This window comes from Mirounga angustirostris, unplaced genomic scaffold, assembly GCF_029215605.1.
Source record: "Mirounga angustirostris isolate CCGP_5_RB_7025 unplaced genomic scaffold, mMirAng1.0.hap1 SCAF_16, whole genome shotgun sequence".
In the NCBI taxonomy this organism is placed as follows: domain Eukaryota; kingdom Metazoa; phylum Chordata; class Mammalia; order Carnivora; family Phocidae; genus Mirounga; species Mirounga angustirostris.
The window spans coordinates 38,403,383-38,429,425 of record NW_026991724.1 but is presented as its reverse complement, the minus strand read 5'-3'; the positions used below and the strand labels follow the sequence as shown (position 1 = coordinate 38,429,425).

The following is a 26,043-nucleotide window of genomic DNA, read 5'->3' as shown; positions in this document are numbered from 1 at the left end:
AGAAATAATTTACTTTAATAAAAAAAAAAGGAAAGCCCCCAAAGAAAAAAAGTAAATAAAAAATTCCTAAACACAATAATCTACTAAAAATATTTTGCTTTGTCAAAAAGGCTTTGACCCAACATTTTTACATAGTATCCTAAAGATAACTGCTCAACAGTTCGTGCAAAATGAAGACTTGGAGGAAAAGTTTAGAAAAGAAAAATACGTTGAAGTAGAGAAATCACCAATCCCATGCATACCGCATGGTCCAAATTCCATCTTATTTGGAAACTAGATGCATTATTTTAGGTGTTCTACATTTGTGTAACCTCCCCCAAAAATATGATTTATTTATTTTCCATGTGGACTTTGTCATGCTTCTCTCAGTCTCTCTGTGTCCATCTGTAGCTGCGGGCCTCACACCGGGTCCGGGCAGGCCGTGCGGGGCGGCTGAGGTGCGCAGGATGGCTGTGGCCGTCAGTGCCCCACCAGCAGGCGAAGGAACTTATGCAGAGCTAGCAGGAGCAGGGACAGGAGTGGGTCTGTGGCGGAGCTAGGGCCAATGCCTGCAGGGGACGAGAAAATGGGCACGGTGAACGTCTGATTCATGAGAACCTAGTGGCCACGAGCAGACCAGGGAGAAGCTCGGCACTCAGCTGATGCCTGGTGGTGCTTCCATACCATGATGGGGCATTTTGCTGTTTGTTATTTATAGACCACACGTTTTAGAAGCCTACTCTGGTCAGACACAAGGTACCCCCCTGGCCTGAAGCTGGGTGTGCTAGATTGCACTTCTCAAGTCCACGTTGTTATTTTAGCTAAATCAAAAGACAATATGCTCCCCCACCACTCCCCTCAATGTATACTGAGACGTACCCTCTGCATTTAAGCCCCAGCTTCCCCCCTCCTCCAGGGAGACCCCACGATTGCACACGACTCCAACCCCTCCAACCCCTGCCTGAACTGCACAGTTTAGTATTCACGAATGCTGTCTTAGGCATCCTGATGTTTCTGGGTCTTCTTTCCATGTACTGTCAGTGGAGCCCTTGGGGTTAAAGTGGGGAGCTCAGAAATCACTGGTTGATGGAGGTGAGTGGGCTAGGTTCCTGGAAGAGTGACCCTTGCACTGTTCTAGTGGAAGGTCACTTCCATCTGCTTCTCCAGTGCTGCCATTAACTTGGGCCGCTGGTCCACCACCGGAACGGTGCCATGTGTCTTCACTCTGCCTTCCCTGGGCAGCCTGCCCTGGCTTCCTGCCTGTCTGTCATCAGGGCCTGCATCTCCTGGAAGGCCCCAGGCTTCCCCTGGAAGGTGGGATGCTCCAGGGGTCCCAAAAGGAGCCAGTGTAGACGTGTTGCCCAAACCCTGGGGACATCAACTGCCAGCTTGCTTAGGGTCGGGCTGTGGGGATGTCAAGTTTTTAGCCCCACCCTGCTCACTTGCACCTTCTGGAGGCCTCTCTCCTCCCTTCACTCCAGCCAGCCCGCTGGGCTAGAGCTCTGCACCAGGTTGGAGAGAGGCAGGAGGCCCTTCCCTGGGCCAAGGAGGTGGTACAGAGGCATGGCCAAGCAGGTGGTAAAGAAGCGTGGCCAAGCATCTGGTACAGAGGCCGTGGCCAAGCAGCTGGTACAGAGGCCGTGGCCAAGCAGGTGGTACAGAGGCGTGGCCAAGCAGGTGGTACAGAGGCCGTGGCCAAGCAGGTGGTACAGAGGCGTGGCCGAGCAGTTGGTACAGAGGCTGTGGCCGAGCAGGTGGTACGGAGGCTGTGGCCGAGCAGGTGGTACAGATGCGTGGCCAAGCAGGTGGTACAGAGGCGTGGCCGAGCAGTTGGTACAGAGGCTGTGGCCGAGCAGGTGGTACGGAGGCTGTGGCCGAGCAGGTGGTACAGATGCGTGGCCAAACAGCTGGTACAGAGGCCATGGCCGAGCAGCTGGTACAGAGGCCGTGGCCGAGCAGCTGGTACAGAGGCCGTGGCCGAGCAGCTGGTACAGAGGCTGTGGCCGAGCAGGTGGTACAGAGTCGTGGCTGAGCAGCTGGTACAGAGGCTGTGGACAAGCAGGTGGTATAGAGGCATGGCCAAGCAGGTGGTACGGAGGCGTGGCCAAGCAGGTGGTACGGAGGCGTGACCAAGCAGGTGGTACGGAGGTGTGGCCAAGCAGGTGGTATGGAGGCCGTGGCCAAGCAGGTGGTATGGAGGCCGTGGCCAAGCAGGTGGCACAGAGGTGTGGCCAAGCAGGTGGCACAGAGGTGTGGCCAAGCAGGTGGTACGGAGGCCGTGGCCACCTCTACTTTGCTGCCCGCAAGAGCTGCAACCAGGCAGGCCGGGTTTCTGGCTTCCCTGACCAGGCAGGGCCTGAGCCCATGACCTGCCCCTCTCCAGCTGGAAGAGCCAGAAATCTTCTGTCCAAGGTGTTTCCCCCAGTCCCGAAGCCATCTTACTCTGGCAGTCACTGTGTCCTGGGCCCAGTCTCCCTTTGTAGAAGGAGAGGGATGGATCGATGATCCAGGGGCCATCCCTGCTGTAGACTTCAGGATCCCATCTGCCCATTTTGGGAAACAGGGGCTGTGTTCAAACATCTGAATGGAAAGGGGGCAGAGGCCGTCTGCGGTGCGCATCTCGCCCACCAGGACTTGTTTTCAAGCCCAGTCTGAGACCCCGCGGAGAAGCACTAAGACAGGACAAATCCAAGTGTGCTAACCATCCTCTTCAGACACTAATCTTCCACACAGGCATCACTGCTGGCTGTCCTTGCAGCCTGGCCAGGGCTGACATGTACAGCTGGCCATCCATCAGTGAGGAGGCCCAGGGTATGGGGGGCCCTCCAAAGACCCGGGTCCTCCTTTGCTGCTTTTCACTGTCACACATCGCTGGAAAGGAGGAGGGTAGGTGTGGAGACGGATGTGCTGATGGATGGCCAGGTGCCTGGGCTCAGGTGCACGGAAACTGGGGGTGTAGCTGGCAGAGCGCTGCCTCGTGGGCACCCAGGACTCGTGTGGCCGGACTGGGCCCATTGGCCTCCAGATCTCCTGGCTCTGATCTTTGTGCTCCTGCAAACTCTGACAGTCAGGCGGATGCAGGTGGGACAGAAGCAGGCGCGTGAGGCATTGGAAAGCAGATGGATGTGCGCAGCGGAACACAGACCTTCAAGGCACACAGGGGCAGGAGAAATGGCAATTGGGCTCCTGGGCCAGGCAAGGTAAACGTGGCCCGTGGAACCATGTGCCTAGGAGATGTGAGAAGTTTTAATTTTCCTCTAAATACTGCTGACTGGCCTTTCCCAGTGTCACACTATCACCTACTCCCATTGCAAAGTTTTAAGATTGCACAAGACTTTCTGAAGACCCTGGAGTAAAACAATCAGCCTGCCACTCTATGCTGGGCCAGAGCGGGAGCAGCATGGGCCGCAGGGCTGAGATGGTGGCTCCCAGAGGCCAGTGCCTGGGCAGGGCAGACGCCAGGGTCTGTGCTGTCTCTGTTGCTGGATGTCTGTGGGGGGACAGCCAGGGTTTGGCTCCTGGGTGACATGTCATCTACTCCCTGGCCCAGGGTCACCATAGAGGGGGCCAAGGGAGGTGGTGTGGGGCAGTGGGCTGGCACCTGGGAGAGAGGCTTCCAAGCCAGCCTGCTGTATGACCTGGGGCAACACCCTGTACTTCTCTGGGTCTTGTGCCACACTCCATGAAGTGGGGATGTGCGTATGCGTGGCTCATACAGTTAACAGGTGCTTGGCACGTCTTACCAGGTTGGGGTCCAGATCAAGCAAGAGCATAGCGGTAGGTTGCAAAAATGGCCATGATCTCCTTCCCTCATCTCTGTGATCCCAGCATCCACACCCTACGGTAGTGCCCACCGACACGGACTCTGGGCTTGGTCGCATGACTTGCTTTGGCCAATGAATATTATCAAGTGTGAGGCAAGCAAAGGCTTGAAACGTGCTGTACACTGAGGCTTGCCCTTCCTCTGTGCCCCTTGGAGCCTGTGAACAAGCCTGGGCCAGCCCACTGCAGGACAAAAGCCATGAGATGTGCCAGCTAGGCCTGTCTCGTCCAATCAGCCCTCAGCCGAAAGGGCAACTGTCCACAAAAGCATGAGTGAGCCCAGATGAGACTGGCGGAGGGGCTGGCCCAACTGACCTGTAGGATCATGAGCTAAATGAATGGTTCTCACATTACACCAAACCCACCAAATTTTCGAGTGCCCTGTTACACAATTTTGTAAACAACAGTGCCTCAAACCCAGGCTGTTGCTTTGCAGATAGATCTTATCGAAAAGGGTGACATAACTACTTTTCTGAAAAGTGTTGAGAAAAAAGAATGTGGGGGGTTGTCCTTCTCTCAAGAGGAAAATTTTCCAAGATAGAAGAAGCAGGGCAAATGATCTCCCTAGCCATTTCTCACAAGACAGATGGACATCCCTGGATCTTTTGTGGGAGAAGGACCTAGGGTTTGGAATGTCTTGCCAGTCTCTCACTGGATATCCAAACACCCTGCTGGCTTCCCGAGCGAATCAGGGCAGACCGAGCAAGACTGACTTCCAGGCTGGCCCTGGAGGATGAGGGCTCTTTCCACCAGAAGGGGGAGTTCAGAAATCTGGCAGTCCAGCGTCCCCTTCCCAGGTGCCGACTCCTCGGAGGGACACTGATGGTGTGCTGTTGGGCCCCCTCAGCGGCTGCTGCCCCCGCCCCTGTCTTCACTTCCCTGGAGTGAGCCAGAACGGCCCACTGTTGTCTGGGGCTCACCTTGACCCTCCAGGGCAGGGCTGGGCGGGTGCCTCTGGCTCAGCTGAGGTAGGATCTCCTGTGCTGGCCTCTTATTAGGGAGCGTGGAGGTGGCTATGTTCCAGGGGGCACGAGGCTGCTGTGTCCACTGGATGCTAATGGTCTCTGTATCTATTTCCTCCCTTCCTAAGGAGTACCAGGAATAACACTGGATTACGCAGAAGTTTGTCATGATTAAGCTGGAAAATCAGGCTCCTTCAAATCAGGCTGGAAAATCAGAGGTAAGGGAAGCCCTCTGATGGAATAGTGGTTGATTCATTCTTTAATTTAACAAGTATCACCGATTTGCTAATCATTCTTAAAGAAATCAAAGCTGCTTTTGCTCTGTGAATATTAACTTTTATCCTTGAGATGGTGAACGGGATAAGATGCCTGCTGGAGCCATTTAAGAGGCTCCCGAAGAACCCAGTGGGGGCACTGAGCCCCCATGGGCACAGCAAAGGCGCCAGCCAAGTGGCTTCTGACCGGGAAGTCCCACTTTTCCGTTGACATGACAATGGCAGAATGCCAAAAGCCCTGTCAGAAAACAGCATGGGATCTCTGAGGCCATCAGAGGCCTCAGGATAAAAGTGAGGGAGGTTTTGCTTGGGTCATCCCCTGGGACCCTTGCCCTGTCCACGCCGTCTGGAGGCTGAGCCCATGAGTCAGGCTCCTGGTGGGGGAGGGCCTGCAGGGGAAGCAGCAGGATGCGCCCACTCTGTCCCAGACTCCCACAGGCGTGGGAGCACAGAGGGGACGGCCCCTGCTCTGTGGGCATCAGGAGCACGGTGAGCTGCTCCCCGGCTGGCCAGTGGGGACGGCTAGCCAGGGCAGCCGCTGTCCTCCCTCCACGTGCCCTGCAGGCCCTTCCCAGGTTCCCGGGCCCCGGGGGGGACTCCTGCCCTGACGTGGTCTGTAGCACATGCCGCGCCAGCCACGCACAGGAGAGAGCTGCAGGCCTGCTGGCAGGCTGGTCCTGTGGGAACAGGAGTGAGGGCCAGTCCATCCCCGGCTGCCGCAGGGCTTTGCAAACGATGCCCCTCAGAGTCCAGTGCTGCTCAGAGGCCGTTTTTGTTTTTGCGATAGAGTAAAAACTAAAACTTAGTTCAGGTTTGCAAAGAGTAAATATGATTCAGATATGTTTGAGGCCTGGCTCTACCTACAAAAACAGCTAACAGGCTGGTTCTGGCTGTCACGGGCTATGCTACGTTGGAGGTTCACTATGAGGGCTGACGGCACTGTGCTGGGCCTTCCCCGCTCCAGCAAGTGGCACTAGGATATTCACATGCTGACTACAGGTAGCCAGAGAACTAGTCCAGTCTCCACGGACAAGGCACTCCACCAGTGAGCTAGGGGATCCTAACGCCAGGGCTTGTGATGAGGGTCTTGAGGACAGTCCCCTCCTCTACGTCACCGAGAGCAAGGCCACATGAATCTGTTCTGCATTTCATACTGTCGTAACACATCTTTTAAATATGGGCTTCTTGGCTAGAAAAGCTAGGAAGCCAAGTGAGTGCCCTGGACGAGCCCTTTCAGCGCTGATGTCCAGTATGGGCATTTCCTCCTTGGCTCTGCCTCAAAGTGAGAGAGGAGGGCTGGCCCCCACGAGGCAGCAGTCTACGTGTGGCTGGTCTTTATGGGCTGGCCTCGACCTCCACGTAGCCATGGGATGGAGGGCTGTCTGGCTGCGGCAGCCGGGGATGGACTGGCCCTCACTCCTGTTCCCATCAGCGGCCCCGCTCCATCCCGGACCCACGGCAGAGGGCCAAGCCCCAGCTGAAGGAGAGGGCTCCCTCTTAGAGCGTCCCAGGGCCAGGGTGCAAGGGACTTCTCCCTGGGTTTTTAGGGGCTTGTGGAGTCGAGCAGAGAGGGCATGAAGGAGCCACCCTGGCCACGGTGGAGACGCCTATGACCCGGAAGCACCAAGCCAGAGCTGCGGGCATTTGTCATGATGGGCCCGGGAGGGCTTCCAGTTACCTCCCCGGCCCTTCCCTCAGCCAGCCTCCCTCGCCTCCACCACCCAGCCTGGCCCTCAGTGGCACCTGACTTTGCAACCCCTGAACAAGCTCTGTGGCAGCCTCCAGGAGGCCTGGCCTTGGTACACCGTCGTGTGAAGACAGGGACTGGCCCTCCCCGCCCTGACACTCCCGACTTGCCCAGGGCCACCGGCACCCACACCACTGGGGCTCCCCACCTCCCCGCCTCCCCTGGACGCTGAGCCGAGCAGGCCAGGCAGCCTGGCCACAGCTGAGTGGGAAGATGCCACCTTGCAAGGAGGCTGCTTCCCTGGTTGGCGTTTTAATTAAAGCCTCTTCATGGATATTGATTCAAAGGGAGTAGCAAGGAATAACCAGGCACCAACAGAATTGGACAGAATTAATTTCTGCCGGGCGCCTGGGTGGCTCAGTTGGTTAAGCAACTGCCTTTGGCTCAGGTCATGATCCTGGAGTCCCGGGATCGAGTCCCGCATCGGGCTCCCTGCTCAGCGGGGAGTCTGCTTCTCCCTCTGACTCTCCCCCCGTCTCGTGTGCTCTTTCTCTCTCAAATAAATAAATAAAATCTTTAAAAAAAAAAAAGAATTAATTTCTGCCATAAAATTAATGCGTGCTGGTAACTAGGGCAAAAACTAGGCGCAACAGTGCCGCTGGTCTTTAAAGGAAACAGATGTTTGGAAGGAAAGCCGAGTGGGGGATGAAGAGGAGCAGGAGAGCAGACGGAATGGGGGTCCCTTGGTCCCATGGTGATGGCCCTGCTACCTGGCCTGCCCAGGCAGGCGGGAAGACAAGCTGTCCTGGCAGCCTCAGTGCCCAGGTAGTGGGGGGAGGCCAGGCACTCCCTGGGACGAATGGGGGCAGGGGTGGGTGTGGGACACTCGTTTCAGCCCTTGCTCGCTGGGCCTTCTCTTCTGTGCCACGGCCCCTGTGACCTCCTAAAGCACCTTCCTGTCTCCATTACCACCCGTTGCTCGCCTCCTTCCTTCAGACACCCCTGGAGAACTCTCTCTGCAGTACAGAACCTTGATAGGTCCCCTCTGCTGTAGGAGAAAGAGCCAGAGCCACCGTCTCAGGGCCACAGCTGGGCTTCTCCGTGACACTGCCCGGCCCCCCGGCCAGCCGACCTGCTCTCCAGTCCACCGTTCCCTATGGGCACGTGCAGTGGACTCTGGGCTCACCCTGCAGCACCCCGTTTTCCTTTGTCTAGTTCTGACCTGTACCTCAAGCCTGGAACCAGCGCTACCTCCTCCAGGAAGCCCTCCCTGAGCACCCCGGCACAGAGGGCTTGGGACAAATGTCTGTGTTGTTCATGTAGCTCTTTGTCTCCCTGCTCCCACAAATGCCTTTCCTACAACATGTCCTGCCTCGGTGGAAGCCCAGGCAGCAGAGGACTGCCCTCAGACCTCCTCCTCTCCTCTGCCTCCAGCAAGCAGCCCTGCCCCCAGTGGGGAATGGCGATCTGACGTGGGAGCGGATGACTGACACTGGGGAGCAGATGGCCGGGAGCAGACCCAGCCAAGCCCAAGCACACAGAGGCAAGCACCTTCTGAAAGCCGACCGCAAAGCTGGCTAGCCCTCGTTGGGGCAGGCGCCGTGCGGGTGTGGTTCAGAGATACAGTCCTCAAACCGGCAGGAGTTGCCAGTTTATCCCTGTTTTCCGGGAGGCGGGGGTTGAAGACTGAGATCCAGAGATGTGCAGGGAAGTACTCAAGGCCTAGGGTTGCCAGAGAAAATACAGGACACCAGCTCAGTTTGAATTTCAGGTAAACGATGAATAATTTTAAGTGCATGTATATCCCAAATACCACATGGGACCTACTTATACTAAAACTTATACTTTATCTGAAATTCAATTAACTGGGTCTCCTATATTTTCATTTGCTAAACCTGGCCCTACCAAGGCCACGCTAAGATATATGGCAGAGCCCAGACTTACATCCAGTCTGGCTACTGTCCACACACCTACCCACCGCCTGCACCACGTCTCAGCACCTAAGAGCAGGAGCGCTCCTTCCCCCGATGCCCTGGCTTGACCCCAGCCCCAGGCTGCTTCTAAGGGAGACGGCATGGGATGAGTTGTTTTTCTGTGTTTTCACCTTCAGAATGGCTTCTTAATGTGGCCAACTTTGTTGTGAACTCCTTTCCAGCTTCCTAGTTCTTTTGAAATGAGATCTTGCCCCAAATGATCTTTTTTTTTAAATTTTTTTATTCTTATGTTAATCCCCATACATTACATCATTAGTTTTAGATGAAGTGTTCCATGATTCATTGTTTGTGCATAATACCCAGTGCTCCATGCAGAATGTGCCCTCCTCAATACCCACCACCAGGCTAACCCATCCTCCCACCCCCCTCCCCTCTAGAACCCTCAGTTTGTTTCTCAGAGTCCATCGTCTCTCATGGTTCGTCTACCCCTCCGATTTCCCCTCCTTCATTCTTCCCCTCCTGCAACCTTCTTCTTCTTCTTCTTTTTTTTTTCTTAACTTATATTGCATTATTGCCCCAAATGATCTTTTAATGGCGTCACTTAACGAAAACGGTAAACTGGTCTTTCCGTGTGGTCAGGAGGCCGGTGTTGGCAGGGCCAGGGGTAGCCCTGACCACAGTGAGCATTAGGGTGTGCCCCGGGCAGAGGTGGTGGGGGCCTCCCTCAGTGCTGGGCCCAGGCCTCATGGGGGATCCCCCACTGCCCATCCAGATTCTCGGAGCTCTGAGGCTGCAGGGTGCTAACAGGCACATGATTCTGGGTTCTCAGTGCCAAGAGAATTATCTCCTTTCACCCTCTCAGTGGCCTTAGGAGAAGAAGCCACTTTCCCCTCTCCCAGGTGAGACCCAGAGAGGTTAAACGGCTGGTTAAAGTTGCAGAGCTGGTAGGCTGTACAGGTACAAGAGTTAATCTCTAGTGACTCCCTGGTGGCTGTGAATGGAATCTAGGCTCCTTACCTGCTGGAAGCTCTCCCTGACCCCATTCAGTGATCCTTCTGCCTCACCTACTTCCACAGCGCTTCAGGAGCCCCCAGCTCCAGCAGACTGGGGTGCTACATGGACGCCACTCATGCTGTCCCCTTCGCTAGCCGGCCCTGCCCTGTCCCCTCTGGCTGCCCACAGTCCGCCCCCCTCCCCCAGCCCAGCCCAACCCAGAGGCCCTTACAAGGTGACCTCCAAGACAGTTCTCATTTCGTGTACGTCCCCTTGCTGCACTGCTCCTGGCCCACCCTTGCCTGGTCCCCGACCCTCCCTCTCAGCATATCCACTCTCCTGGCAGGGCGGCAATGTTCCTGACTCCCCACGTCCACTAACCCCAATCAGCCAGGCACCTGCCCAGCCGGGGGCCAGGGTGCCCTTTTCAAATGCAAAGTACACATCACACCGCTAGCCCCCCAGGGGCTCCATCCCAGCTTGAAGGTCTAACTCCTCACCTGGCCCCACCTCAGACCACCTTGCTTCACACCTGCCTTCCAGCCCCATCAGCTTCCACACTGCTCACCCTGGACCTGCCTTTTCGCCTAACTGGCTCCTCTGCGCCCCCAGGTCTTCCTCAGACGCTGCATCCGCCCTGACTCCAGCTGGAGGCTCCCTGCATCCTACAGACCTGAGAGCAAGTTCTGATTCTTCCCAGCTGCGCTTGGGTGGCCGTGGGGAGGTTTTACCTTTTGACTCCTGTCTCCCAGCACCCTGTCCGCACCTTGCAATGCTCATAAAATATTTGTTGAATTAATGAATGGAAGTCTTTCTTAGTCTAAGCGCCCATGATGCACCAGACATCCACCAGATGCTTCACATTCGGAATCTCATTTTTCATCTTCAAACACAAGCTGGTGCTGGAGGCCGGTCACTATCACACTGATCTGACCTTTCAACTGCCCAAGAGTATGCACATCTCTTTGTCCAACTTTTCCTCAAACTAATTTCACCATCTCACATTCATTTGCCCTCTATTCTAATTTCTTCATTAACATTTTTTTTGTTCTATTACGTTACATGCAGCTTTGTAAGCCACTTCAAATTCTTCCCTTAGAAGGTGGCATATATATATATGTAATTTGTGTAGGCTATATAACTTGTGTATTTTTGTATGATATATATATGTAAATATCTAGACTATATCAGTTGCTTTTTAAATCTTCTAAAGCAGTAGAACCCCCTTTTTAAGCTAACTGCTGCATGGAACCCTGATATTTCAAATTGTTAGAAAAACCAGACAGCTCTGTTGAAGCTGGGGGTAGGGCTGGGGCTCAGGGTTCCAAGGAACATAGTTTGGGAACCATTCACCAGCGGCTCTCCAGGACCCTGTCCAGGTCTGAAACACACAGACCTGAGGATGCTGGGGTGCTAGTGTGCCTATTACACAGATAGGGAATGGAGGAGCTGCCAGGGCTTCAAATGAGTCTTTGCCCCTCTTCGGGGCATCCTAGCCCCATGGAAATCCCTCATGTCCCCTCCATAGCCTTCGTGTCCCTTGAAACAGAGTGTGCCCCAAATCCCCCAGGTCAGGCAAACGTCGGGCACTCGATGCCCACTCCATGAAGGCTGTTCAGTGTGGGTGCAGGCCTCAGCCTCCTTGGCCAGCTCAGTGGAGTGGGGCCTGGCCATGGAGAGAGGCCGGAGGGCCAGCGAAGAAGGGCTGGAGGTCCCCTGAGCCCAGCACTGCCAGGTCACAGCAACAAACCTTTCCTCTACGTTCTGCCTTGACTGTGCCCAGATATTTCTTTCTGTTTCACACTGAGGACTTTTCTTTAGAAATACAATTTAACTGAAAAGGTTAACACATTTTAATTGCCCAGGGATAGTGCTCTGAAGATTCTATAACATGTGCTCATTAAATAAAGTTAGCACAGAGGAGCTGCCCAGGATATGTCACGCATTAAAATATGACTCTGTAGACTAGAATGCATTATGAATTATTGCCGTGTGTATTTTTTGTTACATTAGTCTTTAATGCAAATACACTTATTCATCTGCCCACCTGGAGATTTGACTTTTTAGATGCTTGAAAAAATGTATCCCCATTAACTTTTACATGGACAATAATCATCAAGTCTTGGTCAGGCTGCATTCACCAGAGTGCCCAGTGTCCAGCAGATGGAAAGGTCCCCCACTCCCGTCCTTCACCAGGGAGTGATGGTGGTGCCTTCTAAAGGCTGAGGTGTTAGGGGAGCTGGAGCAGGCTGGGGAGTAGCTGTGTCCACTTGCCCCGGCCATTCTTACTGTGGCCTGGGGACTGCAGACAGAAACAAGGGCTCGGAGGAATTCTGGGCCAAGTCAGTTTGTGCCATGCCACCTCCCATGACCTTTCTGCTGGAAGATATGGACTGAGTATGCAGTGTCAGGTATGGGTAATGCCAACCCTGGGCATGTCTGCAACCCCAACCCCATTCATTCTGTAAGACCCAACATGTATCCCACATGTACCCATCTTCCCATTCCTGTTTCATCCATGTATCCATTCATCCTTCCTTCTACCCCCATTCACCCACCCATTCACCCATTCACATTCTTCCTTCCACCCATCCTCACCTCCACTCATCCTTCCATCCTCCCGCACTTCCACTCATCCTTCCATCCACCCACACCTCCATTCATCCTTCTATCCATCCTCACCTCCACTCATCTCTCCATCCATCCTCACCTCCACTCATCCTTCCATCCACCTACACATCCACTCATCCTTCTATCCATCCTCACCTCCACCCATCCTTCCATGCATCCACACTTCCACTCATCCTTCCATCCATCCACACCTCGACTCATCCTTCTATCCATCCACACTTCCACTCATCCTTCTATCCATCCTCACATCCACTCATCCTTCCATCCATTCATCCACACGTCCATTTGTCCTTCCATCTGTCCACCCATCCACACATCCACTCGTCCTTCCTTCCACTCATCCCCTACCTTCTCATCCATACATTCACATCCTTCCCTTCAATCAGCCACCAGCTTGTTTTTCCACCCATCCACCAATCCCACCACCTATCTATCTAAACAGGTAGTCTAAGACCCATCATCTCTCAGCTGGATCACTGTCTCTAAAGTGGTTTCTCCACATCCACTCTGTCGCCACCTCTCCAACCTCCACACTGCAGCCAGAGGGTCAGTTCCAAAAACATCATGCCCTATCACCCACTTGCTCCCCATGCTGTTGCCCTTAGGACAAAGCCAAAACTCCCATTTCTATCATAAGGCCTTATGGAGTCTGAGCTCCGAACTACTCTTTACTTAAATTTCCCTCTGTTCCCTTTCTTGTTTTGCTGCCCCAACCATAGTAATTTTTTGTCAGGCCTTTGTATTCCCCTGTTCCCTCCGGCCACAGGATCTTTGCACATGCTGTCCCCTCTTCCTGGAAGCCCTACCTACTCACCTTATCCTCTCTCTTTACTCTTAACCATCTTTCGTCCCTCTATTTTTAGCTCCTGTAGTCCATGGGTCTCTCATTTAGAGTAACCAGCCATGGCTGCAAATTTCCACTTGCCATGTGACTATTTGATCAATGTCTGTTTCTCCCTCTGTCAGACTCTGAGGACCTTGCATGTGTCCTCAATGCCTAACACAGTTCCTGTACATAAAAGATGTTCAATGGACATTCATTGAATTAATGAGTGAATGAATGAATGGACTAGTGCCAGGCCCAATGAACATGGAGTAGGGAGGATAAAGACCAGAGAAAGAACTGGGCCTGCCTCCCTGGGGTATCAGCCTGGTTGGGGTACTCAGCCAGGCCCTGACTCCATGACAGGGAAGGAAGCGTTGGGAGCCCTGAGAGCAGTGGAGGCCTTCTGGGTGCTTGGAGTGGATGAGACCGCTTTGGCTACAGGGTCAACAAAGCTTTCCTCCCTTCTGTGAAGCGATCTCTACTGGTCCCACCTTTTCTGAGCCCTTCTTGTGCCCCTCCCCGCCCTGAGCTGAGCCCTGAATTCATTCTCAGAGTACTTCTTGCTTGTTCTGACCACCACTATGAGACTGTGGGCTCCTCCCTGAGGTAGGGGCTGGGTTTACCTGATGCTCTGGGCAGCCCCCTGCCCCTTGGCTCTGGCCAGACCAGATATAGTTGGCCAAGAGCCCCAGCTCAGAATGAGCCACGGCATGATGTCAGCTCTCTCTCCTTCCAGTTTATTAAAGATCCTTCATCTGGGCCAAGTGGCATTTCTGTGAGAATCAACTGTAATAAAAGTTGCTGTAAGGGGACTCACATTGTAGCTGGGCTTTCCTGGCTAAAGAAAACGGACTTCCACCTAAGGAGAGCTGATTGGCAGGGGGCCAGGGATAAGCAGAGTGAGGGGCTCTCTGTCTTTGGTGACAGCCATTAAGAGTGGGTGGGCCTCCTTTTGGGTGAGGCTGCGTGGGCTCTCTGTGCTGGGTAGGAGGCAGGCTCCCATGGGGCAGGGAGGGGTGTGGCTGGGCAAGAGGGGCCTTGGCCTTCTGGCCCTGCAAGCAGTCCGCTCAGGTTCCCAGCATCTCCCCATGGTGGTCTTTGTCCTACATTCTCCCCACTGGTCCTTGGGGGCCAAGCAACACCTTTATTGGTAGTCATCAGGCTCAGTGAGCCACAGCGAGGGCATCTGGATGGAGTGTGAACAAGAGAAGCAGTGGCAGGTGCTCGTGTGGAAGAGCCAATGCAGGCCCAAGCCTGCGACAGTGGCCCCAAGCCCCATCACTCCACAGGTGCCTCCCTGTGGTTCTACCTCGAGTGGTAAGAGTCACAGAAAGGGAGACGTGGGGCACCTCCTCCCTAGTCCAGGCCTGCTCTGGAGGCTCTTGGGCTACTTGACTGTCACCGAGGGGGCTGTTCCTTCTGCTCCCTTCTCCCGTGGAGGGACCCTTGTCTAGGGCTGCAAACACCAGGCTGTCCTCAGAATTTGGCTTTCCAGCCACCAAAGGGCCCGCCTCCTCCCAGCACGATGGCCTCCCTGCCGACAGCAGCCTACAGGCAGGTGCGCACGCGTGGTGGTGTGGCTTCAGGGTGGAACGCGAGAAGCCATGGGGAGCTTGTCCTTGCTCGCCAAGGAGCTCCTAACTCATTGAAAACGGACACAGCCAGGCCAGGATGAGGACGTGGTGTCCTCCCCATTTCCTACCCTCCCCCCAGAAAAGGCACTGAAAGAAAAAGGACAAAAATAGCAACCCACTGAAGGCAATCTGAAGGCACCTTCTGTTCTGAGCTCCTCAGCTTCCTTCCATCACCTTTAGCTCCATGACACTCATAGCATGTGCAGAGGGAGAAATGTCGCGGAGTGAGGGCTCAGATCGGAGCACCATGAAATGATCCTGGACAGTCAATGCCGTTCACCCAAGTAATGCAGATAACAAGAGCCAGCATCTACCGAGAGTTTTCTAGGTGCCAGGCCCCATGCTAGGCTCAACTCTTTCTGTGGATTATCTCTGCTGATTCTGGCACGGTTACGGGCACCATTCAGATGAGAACAAATGTGCAAGTCACACGCATGGGGCGCATGGATCAGGATTCGAATCCAAGCAGTTGGACTCATGCGGAAAATGGGAAGCTTACGGAGGTTAAGGAGGATAAGGCACAGGCTGTGATATCTTGGTGGTCTGGGCTCTGTAGGTAGGGCCCAGAAATGGGGAGAATGTGGTGGCACTCAACCCTGGCTTGCTTATGAGCCATCTCGCTGAACAGGAAGGAACATTCGAAATGTCAGGAGGAAGCATGAAATGTCTGGGAAAGGTGGCGAGGAAAACTTCTTCCTGAATTGTTCTTGGCCTCTTTCAGGGTTGTGCTTTGTCTCTTCCACCATAATGGGCAGCTCCCGAGAGAAGTGACCAGGCCACTTCCCCTGGGCTCGCCCTTACTGGGCGCCAGGTGTCCAGCGGGGTGCACTCAGGCAGCGCCCTGTTTATAGTTGGCCTCCGCAGACATGAGGGGTCTGTTCCTCAGGGCAGGCCTTCTGGCCAGGTGGTCGCTTCTGAGCTGGACAGAGCAGAGCTCCCAGGGGTGACTAGCTGGGTGGGATGACAGGTGGGGAAAAAGCTTTTGAAATGTCCACTTTGGCTCTATCTTGTACAGACAGAGGCCCCCCAAACATTCCGCTTGAACCAGAAACACCAGAAGTCAGTCCGCAGTAGCTTTGACGTTTCAGTCCAGGGAGTGGTAATGTGGAACACAACAACCTATAATTTCCGGAAACAGCCTCCCCTGGGACTGCCAACTGGCCTGCCTCTCCAGGGCCATCTCATGGAGGGCACAGGTCTCACACTCTCACCGGCTGCTGAGGGGCCCCTCCCGTAGCCACTTGCATGCCTAGCTGCTCGATAGCAGCTAAACCCAGAGGAGGCCGAATTGGTTAAGTCATCTTAGTATTTATAGCACACCATCCCCAAGAGCAGCAAGGCCATGACAAGCAGCCTAATTTCCCCAGAAGCCCCACCGCAGGGAAGGTTTGTCACCCTTCAAGGAACAGGTAGGGATCAGCAGTTACAGGGGCCGGGCCTGTTTGCTGGTCATCCTAAACTTTCCTGCAGCCCTTACATAAGACAAAGGGAAGCTTCTCATGCTTCGGATAGGAGTTTCTGAGAGATGCCTGGTAACAAAGCAAGGGGGAATAGAAAAGATAATACTTTTTTGTCCTCCTGTGCTGCAAAGATGTGTTCAAACCAAGCCAGCATCTCCCATAAAGCTCAGGGGTTTAGACCACAACCAAGCCCTTGCCTCTGTCCACATGGGGCAGAACTAATCAATATCGTATTACAAAAGCACTTGACCTCATTTATCGCCACAGATGCTTGGGGAATCCTTAATATTCAGAGCTTTAAAAACGTGCGCCTGGCGTATTTAATGAGAAGCTCCTTGGTGGGTTTGGCTCCCAGTGACATTTAGAAAGGCCAGCTCTCCGCTTTCCTCGTGGGAGCTGCCACCCCAGCTGAGGAAGGGGTCTGCGCCCTGGGGAGGGGACTGTGTGATGAAGGGAGGCAGGAGGAGTTATGCAGAACAGCGAAAAGGAGGCAAACCTGTGATATGTGTGTGTGGCACATAATCAGTGCTCAGTAAAAGCAACTATTATCTATCATCATTGCAATCCACAGGGTAGCTGTTTTGTCCTTAATTTGGGGTCTCCCTTATGCGGAAAGAATGGCCACGCCATGAGCTGGCTAACTACTCAGTGGTGGACGAAGGTTGTTCCATCTAGTGTGACTTTCTCAATTCACATGGCACAAGATGGGGAGGGAGGCAAGGCCTCCAGCAGCTTTCCCAGGACTGACTTAAGCAGGAGGACAAAGCCCCAGGTGCCTCTTCATGTCAGAAATTGCACACTGCCTATAGGAAGCCTCCTCCGATTGCCTTAGCTGGACGAGGGCTACCCCCTCTTGGGACTCCCACTGACACAGACAGCTTTGTGCTGGAGATCCATGGGCGCCCCTGACACTCTTGAGCTGGGTCCACGGCTGCCATCGCCGGTTCGTGCTCATGGCAGTCACGTGACTGGCCAATGAGGAGGGGACGGCATGCAGCCAATACTCACACACGTTTGCTGCTGTCAGGGATGATGCAGGCGTCTCTCACCAGCTGTGAGGCTCAGCCGTTTTCTTTATGAAATCCTTTAATTTTCTCTTTCAGGATGCTCAGGGAGCCTCGCCCTCTCTTCTCTGGGACAAATTTTGCCAGATTTATTTTCTCTTTAATTATGATCTTCGTGTCACATCAGAGCTTGAGGGAAGAGTGGATTGTTTATTGAAGGCAATTGTTTTGGGGGTCCTCATGGGTCCGGGGAGATTGGGAACACCAGGTGACTGTCGCCTGGCCCTGCTAGCCTAGGTGGAGACTTTCCCAGCTCCGTGGACACTCTCCCAGGTCACACTGGCAACGCTTCCACCAGCTTGGGGGCACCCACCTGGGGCAGGGGCCGAGAGTGAGTGTCTTCACCTTGTCCACAGCCCCCTTCCGGCCTGGTTGACGGTTGCTATGGCGACACCCAAGGATGCTCCCCCCCGTGGCTCCCAGCAGTAAGAGCCTCTTGAAAGCCGGCACACCCATGGCCTTGACTGTCTCTCTCTCATTAGTAATTGAAATATTGAGAGCCAGATCCCCGTGTGAGCCCCAGGCGGCAGTTTGCCACATCAGCCGGCTCTCTGTAGGGGCCAGGGCGCCTCTCCTTGGGGCCGGAGCCTTGAGGCTAATTAGAGGTTCACATGCCACAGATCTGATCCCCAGGTCCCTGCAGAGGGGAACCTCTTGCCAACACACAAGTCATTCAGTTGCAAACTGTATTCTTCTGAGGCTGCACTTGGCATCACTGCGGTGCCGGCGCCTTTCCTGATTAGAAGGGTTTGTCTGGAAGATACTCTGTTTTGTTTTCTTTCTCTCTCTCTCTTTTTTCTAGAAATGGCAATCAGCAACAAAGTGATCATAAAAAATAGGTCAGCGTTCAGATTAATTAGGAGCCAGATTTACGAGAACGTGGCTAAGAAGGGGCCTGGTCTCCTGCACCAGCTCCGCTGTGCTAATCCAGCCCATGTTCTTTTTAAGCACAAATATCAAAATGTCTCTTGACAAATGAGACGTGAAATGAATGAGTTTTTGCACATAAACTTTTAGTGCAAATGTGTATTTGGCTGTGTGGGGCACCTAGGGGCACAGGAAGGGTTTTCTGGCCTGGCTGGGCACTAGCTAAAGGGTAGAGATTCAAGTGGGTACCCCCTGGCCCCCTGTCCCTTTCCTGGCATTACCAAAGTAGCTTGCTGCCCTATCAACCCTGATGGGAGCCCACCTGACTGTGTTTTCTGGAGGGAAATGCGCACTACAAGCCATTCCATGGGAGGGCAGAGGAGCCCCCAGCCTGGGCTGCTGCCCTGATCTATGTTGGCATTAAAATGCTGCCTTGTGGCTGGCAAGTGCCCAAGGCCCCACCTGCTGGGAGGTCCTGGGCACTAAGCCATCAGAACTGAACTGACATGAGGACCTCTAGATCTTCCAGAAAGGGCACTGTTTGTGCCACCCTCCACAGAGGGGCCCCTGTTGTGGGGATGAGTTACCCTGGAGCCCCTTGTGGCCAGCCCAGAGACTGGATATCTGACCAGCCATGCCAGGCACAGTCAGATCAGCCTTGGTTGGGCTCAGGGTGTCAAGGTTCTAGCCAGGAGGAGAGGGAGATTCGAGCAGGAATGAGCTTGTGGCCTTGGTCTCATTAATACCTTTTGTGAACACTACCAAGTTCATTCTCAAAGATCTCTTTCATATGATGCTTCCTCGATCAAAGCCTTTTATGGTTCCCGTTGGATCCACTTGGCATTCAAGGCCCTCAGCAGCTTGGCCTCCAAATGCCAACCACTCATCTTTATCTCCCCGATCCCCCCTTCTCTGGCCAGAGCAGGTAATGGTCATGGTGATGATAATGAACATTTACATAGAAATTTCCACACTGAGCTCCCTCTGAGGTCAGGGATTCCCATTTTTACAGATGAGGACATACTTTCAGAGATGTTAGGCCACTTGCTTAAGTCATTATAGCCAATAAGTACTGGAAGCACAACTCACATCCGGCCCTGCCTTCTGAATCCTCTGCTTGGCCACTCTACTCATGGTCTATGGAACATCCCAGAGGAATGTTCCAGCCTGAGACACTTGCTGGGGCCCAAGGGCATGGAGCAGGGTTTTTTTTCCACCAATCCAATTAAGCCAATCGCTCTACAAGTCAATGAACACTTTTCCAGTACACCTGTGAGCTAGACAGAGATGGCTAACTCTCCCCAAGATTTATGCTCCCCTTGTGCTGAGAAGAGATGAGACATGAGGTCGGAAAGCAGCTGCCTAGCCGAGGGCTACGTTTTCCAGCCTGCCTCGCATCTTTGTTGCACCATGTGACTGAGTTCTGCCCAAAAGGTGAGGGTAGAAGTAATCTTTACTACCTGTAGGCCTGGGTCTTAAACTCTTGCCTTGCCCTTGTCTACACCAGCTTTCCTCTGAGAGAATTCACCCCTACGAAAATGATTTCAGTGGCCATTCTCCGTCTCCCAAGAAGGATGCAAACTTAGAACCATTCCAGATGTACAAGAGAGAAGTCAATTCATGATATACAATGTATGCCTTAGAGCACTAGGCTTGCTTTTCTCAGGGAACTGGATTGAGAAGGGCTGCTTCCGCTCACTCTGGTCTGCTGGCTGTATGTTAATGCCCGGAGTGACCACGGAAGCCACTTGTTGAAGATGGGAGAGCATATGGCAGCCTGGGTCCCTGAATGAGTTCGCGGCACAGAACTCCCCCTCCCCCGCCCCACCCCTCCCCCACTCCGGAGCAGCATGAGATGTGAACCAGAAATAATACATCTGAACTGTGTTAACCACTGGCATTTCCGACTTTATTTGTCACAGCAACTAGCATCACCTGACACTCATACAGGGGATAGAAAATTCCAAGTCAGGTGGGGAAGGCCTGGGCTGTTTGGGGAGAGGCCCTCCACAGGTCTCAGCTCGCCCACCTTCTCCCACAGCCTGGGGGAAAGTCTTTTGGGGGGCTGTGTGGAGCCTAAGATCCAGCCAGACCCAGAAGCCTGAGTGGCACAGAGAGGCCCCCAAAGGGCGGTGGAGCTGAACGAGAAACAACTGAACCGACACAAAGACAGACGGGTAGGGTCTCAACTGTCGGAAGGCTTCAGAACCAGCCAGGGAGACAGGCTGGGATGCCTGTCACCTCCGATTCAGCAGGAGAGCCCAGGAGCCTGCATCCTTAACAAGCTCTATGCTGGTGGTGAGTGGCCTTCACTTTGAGAAGCACTAGCCTAGGGCATGGCAGCCTGCTCCATCCTACAGGGACATTTATATGCCACTGTCAAGGAACCCAGCCATCTGGTGCTGCAAAGCCAGGAGAGACGCTCTCTCTGGGACTGTGCACCAAACAAGTCTGGGGGTGGGGTTCAGAGAGGGAGTCACTGGCTTAAAATCAGACACAGCGAGAGATGGCTGGAGTTGGGCCCATCTCTGAACCCCACCTTTGAGTGGGCAGAGGGGGTGGGGTATGCCTTGGGGAGGGACACTCCCTGCAGTAGGCCTTTCTACCCTCCATAAACCCCCACTACTGCCAAGCAGCCCCTCCAGCCCCAGAGCTGCCTGCCCTGGCAGTCAGTCTGTTTTCCTTTCTGCTCTCTGACTCCCCTCTCCCGGCCCCCCTTCCATCTCCCCCAGCCCTTTCGGCTCCCTAGGAAAGCAGGTCTTAACCTCTGGGGGCCCTCCTAGCAATGACAATCCTCACTCTATCCTCACTCTCCCATTCCTCAAGAGGGCCCAAAGGGGACTATTTATAGCAGAGCCTGTGCCTAGGCCCAATCGGGATTTAGCCAAAGAGAGCAGAGGCTACACAGCCAGGCCTACCTACCCACGCAGCCTTGGACAAAGTCTGTCTGTTTGATCAGTCAGTCAATCAGCATCCAGACGCTCACTGCCTGAGTTGTAACCACCTCCTCCCACTCCTGGGGCTAATGTCCTACGGCCTGGAGGAGAAAAGAGTCCAGTTCTCCAAACTCAAGAGAGGGCTCCCCACACTGCAGCCGCCGGTGTACCGGGAGATCGGGCAGGGCGGCCCCCACCCCCTTCATAAATACACGTCTTGAATGCTTCTGAGCGACCAGCAATAAACAGTAAACAGTAGGAAGCGCCCGAGTCCAAATGAGGCTGCGGAAGACTTGGCCCAAGCGCACCAGACTGAACTACCAACCACCAGGCAAACGCAAAAGCCAGAGCGGGGCCGCCCCTCTGACCGGACCACCCCCCCGCCCCCGCCCCGGCCCGGCCCCGCCCCGCCCCGGCCTCGGCCTCGTCCGCAGCCCGTCCGCAGCCGGGTCCGCAGCCCCCGCGCAAGCGCGCCCCCTCTCGGCACCCGCCCTTACCTGAGCCGTGCCTCTGGCGAAGAAGGACCGCCTGGCCCAGTGGCGGCGACGCTGACGAAGCAGCGGCCGCGGCCGCGACGGTGGTGGTGGCTGCGTGGGCCGCGGAGGCGGCTGCCGCCTCGGGGACTCCGGGACCTGGGGCGGCGGGGGGGCTCCCCGGAGCCGGGCTTTTGTCGGAGGTGGCGCGGCTCGCGGCGCCCGTGGCACCCACGTTGTTGGCGTTGGCGGCGCTGGCCGGGCCGTGGCGACGCGGACCGCTGCTCTGAATGTGGGACACGGCCTCGGCGGCCTGCATGTTGGGCGGCGCAAAGCCCGAGAGCACGCGCAGCAGCGCCTGGGCCTTGTGCTCCTGCGTGTCGTCGGCGCTGTAGTCGGACACGCGGCATTCGTACACGCCCTCATCCTGCCGCCGCACGGCCGACAGCCGCAGTCGGTGCGAGATGTCATTGCCCTGGACGCGCACGGTCTGCAAGAGAGCGGGGGCCGGGGTCAGAGGCCCGGGGGCGCGGGCCTGCGCTCTCTGCCCGCGCGGTGCAGCCGCGCCCACCTCTGCCTTTGCGCCCTCATGCCGCAGCACCCCAACACCTCTCGGACGCAGGTTGGCCCCTGGCGACTCAGTTTTTCTTTCATTCCGTGTCTCCCCAGCGGCATGGGGCTCCCAACCCTGATTGGACCCTGGATGGCCCTACCCACTGCGTCCCCATCATCTCAAGTGAATGCATCATGTTGCATCCCCTGGCCAAGCTATGCTTCTGTCCATCAGACCTGCAGAACCTAACCCTCCTTCCTTCCTTCTGCACCTTGCAGAAATCCAGGCTCGGCCTCCTGTCGCTAACCACCGGCGTCTTTGCCGCCTGGCCTTAAGCCCAGCCCTCCACATCTACTCCCACCAACGTTCCTTTACTCTGGAATCCGGAGGGCCTGGGTAGTGCCTGAAGGACAGCCACTCTGCTCGCAAGAGTACACATAAATACCTGCCCCCCAGCCCTTCGCAGCTAACCCTCCGCCCTCCCGCGGGGGCAGGCCATGCTGACGCTGCTGCTGGGCTCCCTGGGCTCAGCTACTTCTGAGTCCGCCTCAGCCTGAAGCTCCCTACAAGCGCGCCTCCCCGGCGGCCTGGAGGACACGCTGGCACGCCACCGCTTTGGGGCCCTCACCTCGGAACCGCGCGCACGATGAGGCCCCAGTGGTCTCCAGGCCGATATTTCCACGCTCCAGCTAGGAGAACTTGGGCGCATCTCCTCTTTGAGTTACAGATCCCAAGACCCCGGTCCCTCGCAGCCCCGCCAACCCCCACCCCACACCTTCCCCCACGACGAGCCCACAGAACCCGGCACCGGACCCGAAATCAAGGCGGAGGAGAGGGCTGCGGTGGAGGGCGCCACCTGGGCGCTCCGGTGTGTGTGTGTCGCGTGGGGTGGGTGGGCGGGGAGGCCCACCAGTTGGCGAACGGGTCACGGCCAGCGTGAGGAGCAGCGCGCTCCAGTTGCTGGGAGACAAGCCCGCAGAGGAGACGCAAGCCGATGCGCAGGGGCCTGAACGCGCCGGCCCGACGAAGGAGTTTTACAGGTGAGCGCCGCACGGAAGAAGGAGATTCAGGCCTGGGACCCTTGGTTTACACAAAAGCGAACCCGATTCCGCTAGCGGCGACAGATGGCGCCCCGACATGCTAAGCAGCCGACAACGCAAGGCTGCGAGCACGGCCCTACATCGCGCGGCCGCTGAGCCTTTCTAAAAAGGAGGAAAATGTGGGGCGCGAAGCGGCCAGAAGGGGTCTCCCGCGGCCCACGCTGGGCTCCACACTTACGCTGATTTTAGTTGCATCCTTATTTGTTACCTAAAATGCAAAGAGGGAGAGAGACACATTAGGCTCTCGGCCTTCAGGCTCCGGGAACTCCGATGCGCCTCCGGCAAGGGGACTCTGCGGGCGGGCTAGGACTCGAAACCTCTCGGGATGTGGGCCAGCTGAAGTCGCAAAGGACATTAGGATTTCCTGGAGTTTTACCCGGAAGGAAGCAGGGCTTGGAGCTAGCATGGTGCCTGGCCAAGGAGGGGCTGCCCTAGCACACTGCCGGCCACGAGGAAAGGCTGGACTGCCACCAGGGTGGGAAGAAAGGCTGGTCTCCCTTCCCCGGAGCATCCTCATTCCCTGCCGTGTTTCTCTAAACCCCGTGGAAAGCTGGATGGAGGGGCCGGTGTATCTGGACAGGACGCACAGGGAGACGTGAGCAATAACTCTGGGTGGGACCCTGGGTAGAGGGTAGGTGTGTATGTGTGTGTGTTACAGTGTATGGGAGAGACTGGTTTAGGAGGCAGACAGACAGTGGGGGCCTTCCCTCCGATCTTGTGGGGGTTGGAGGTGCACTGCGGGCCTCTGGAACCCAGCCCAGAGGAGCTTAACTCCTTGGCCCTGTGCCCTGGGGACCTCGGAGTAGCAGAAGGCAGGGAAAGCCTGGCCCTACTAAGTGGTCTCCCTTGACCACCCAGCACCCATCTGACTCTGGGGCCGGCAGCCAGCAAGCAAAAGCAGACGAACTGGATGAGGTGTTGCTTTGTAGGGGCCAGGCGGCAGTCCCGGAGGTTTTAAGGGAAAGAAGAAGGGGAGGGATTACCAGGATTTGTGCTGCTGTTGAAGATGCTGTGGGAATGGGGACTGTGGGAGATGGGCTGCTCCGCAGGGCGGTGCCCTGCCTTCCTTGCCCAGCTTACCCCAGCCGCCCCGGCCTGAGCCCGGTGAGCGCCGGCGCCGCGTGGGCGGCGGGTTACCTTGCTCCGGGCGCCGGGCACGCTGAGCGCCAGCTCGTGCAGCAGCTCCCGGGGCGGCTCCTTGAGGTACCACCACTGAATCTCCAGCGAATACGAGGTGGCTCCGCTAGCCCGGAATGCGCAGGGCATTTCGATGTCGTCTCCCTCCCGTACTGTCACATCTTTGGGGACTTCGGTAAATGTAGCTGGGGGCGGGGAAGAGAGAGGCGTGACCAACTGTGGGGCGGGGGCCTGGGGCAACCCTAGGCAAGACGGGGCGTCCCCGGCTCAATGGCCTTGTACTTGCCAGCCCAGAGCCACAAGCGTGGCTCAGGCGCTAGCAAAGTTCGATCGAACAGCTGCCCGGCCCCAGCAGAGACCGGCTACCGCTGCAGGCTGCTTCCCTCCGGATCGGGCGGGGCAGCAGGGGCGGCTTAGGCTTCTACCCCGCGCCCAGCCGCACTGCCAGAGCCAGGCTGGGGCGCGCCAACTCCCGCGCCCCGAAAGCCGCCTCTCCGCCCGAGCACCTGTCCGGCTTCAAATGCCGCGGCGGCGACCCTTCGCTTCTCTCCTCCCCCTACCCCTCTGGGCCTGGGCTGCACACCGGGATTGCTGGAGACCGTGAAGCCTTCCCCTTCTCTTCCTCCTCCGGCTCCTTGGCGACAGGGACAGGCTGGTTTTGGCGGCCCCGGCAAGGACCCCCCGAGCCCCCCGCGGCAGCAAAGTTCCCGCGCTCACCGTCGGCCACGAAGAGCAGCAGGGCATGCAGCAGCAGCGGCGGCAGGTATCCGAGGGCGCCGAGCCGGTTCCGCTGTTCCATCTCCCGCGGGGGGCGCGGCGGCGGCAGGGGCCCGGGCGCGGAGAGGCAGCGGTGGCGGCAGCGTGGGCTCGGATCCGGCTCGGGCTCCGGCTAGGACGCCTCCGAGCCTGCCATGGCCCCGCGCGGCGCCCCCTCCCCCGGCCGCCGGCGGCCGCCAATCAGCCCCGCTCCCTCGCCGGCTTGCCCGGCGCGGCTCCGGCGGGGGGCGCTGCGCGGGGGGCGCAGGATGCGAGGTCCCGCCGGGAGGCTACTGCTGATCTGTCCGTGCTTCCCTCTCTCGGGCCGTCCACAAGATGATGGGGTATCTCAATTCAGTCTCTGCCCGGCCCGGCCGAGCAGAGGCTGGGCCGCCCCGGGACCCATCCCTGGCCAAGGGAGTGCACCCCTCAGAGCCGCGAGCTTCTGCCTCCCAGTCTCCTTCTGGTTTGGCTCCCGAATGCCACCTCCTCCGGCTCCCGCCGAGCTCTCCCGCCGCCGCCCCCGCTGGTCCCTCCGCGGCTCTTTACGCAAGGCGAGTGGGCGCTCAGCCGCGGCGCGCAGCCCTGGCGTCCGACCCAGTGCAGCGCGGGGAGAGCGCGTCCGGCGTGGCGGACCCAGAGCCGGAGCGAGGCGGGGAGAGGGGGAGGGGAAGGGGAGAGGGAGGGGGCGGTCAGTGGCTGGGCGCGGAGCCGCCTCCACCGCTGCATCACCCCCGCCCTCCCCTCCCCTTCCACAGCCGGCACCGCCCCCGCCCCGGAGCGCCCCCCCCCCCCCCGCGGCGGTCGCTTGGAGGGACCACAGTCTCTGTGGTTGGAGCGCAGCCCCGCCCGCACCCGCCTTGGCTGGGGGTCCTCCCACCCAAACTCTCCCTGGCTTCTTCCCAATCTTCCTCGCCCGAGACGGCCGCTTATCCCTGCACCCCTCTCCGCAGA

At 56.6% G+C, this 26,043-nt stretch overlaps 1 protein-coding gene across 1 annotated transcript; it reads right to left on the bottom strand.

Moving 5' to 3' along the window:
• VSTM2B (V-set and transmembrane domain containing 2B) lies at positions 1-25,678 on the bottom strand. The gene is made up of 5 exons (XM_054511182.2): positions 25,051-25,678; positions 24,334-24,518; positions 23,375-23,404; positions 21,568-22,033; positions 1-548 (listed from the first exon to the last, which is right to left on the bottom strand). The coding sequence occupies exons 1-5, from the start codon at positions 25,130-25,132 to the stop codon at positions 460-462; spliced, it is 852 nt and encodes a 283-aa protein (XP_054367157.1). The 5' UTR covers positions 25,133-25,678; the 3' UTR covers positions 1-459.
• Between the last annotated feature and the right edge of the window lie 365 nt (positions 25,679-26,043).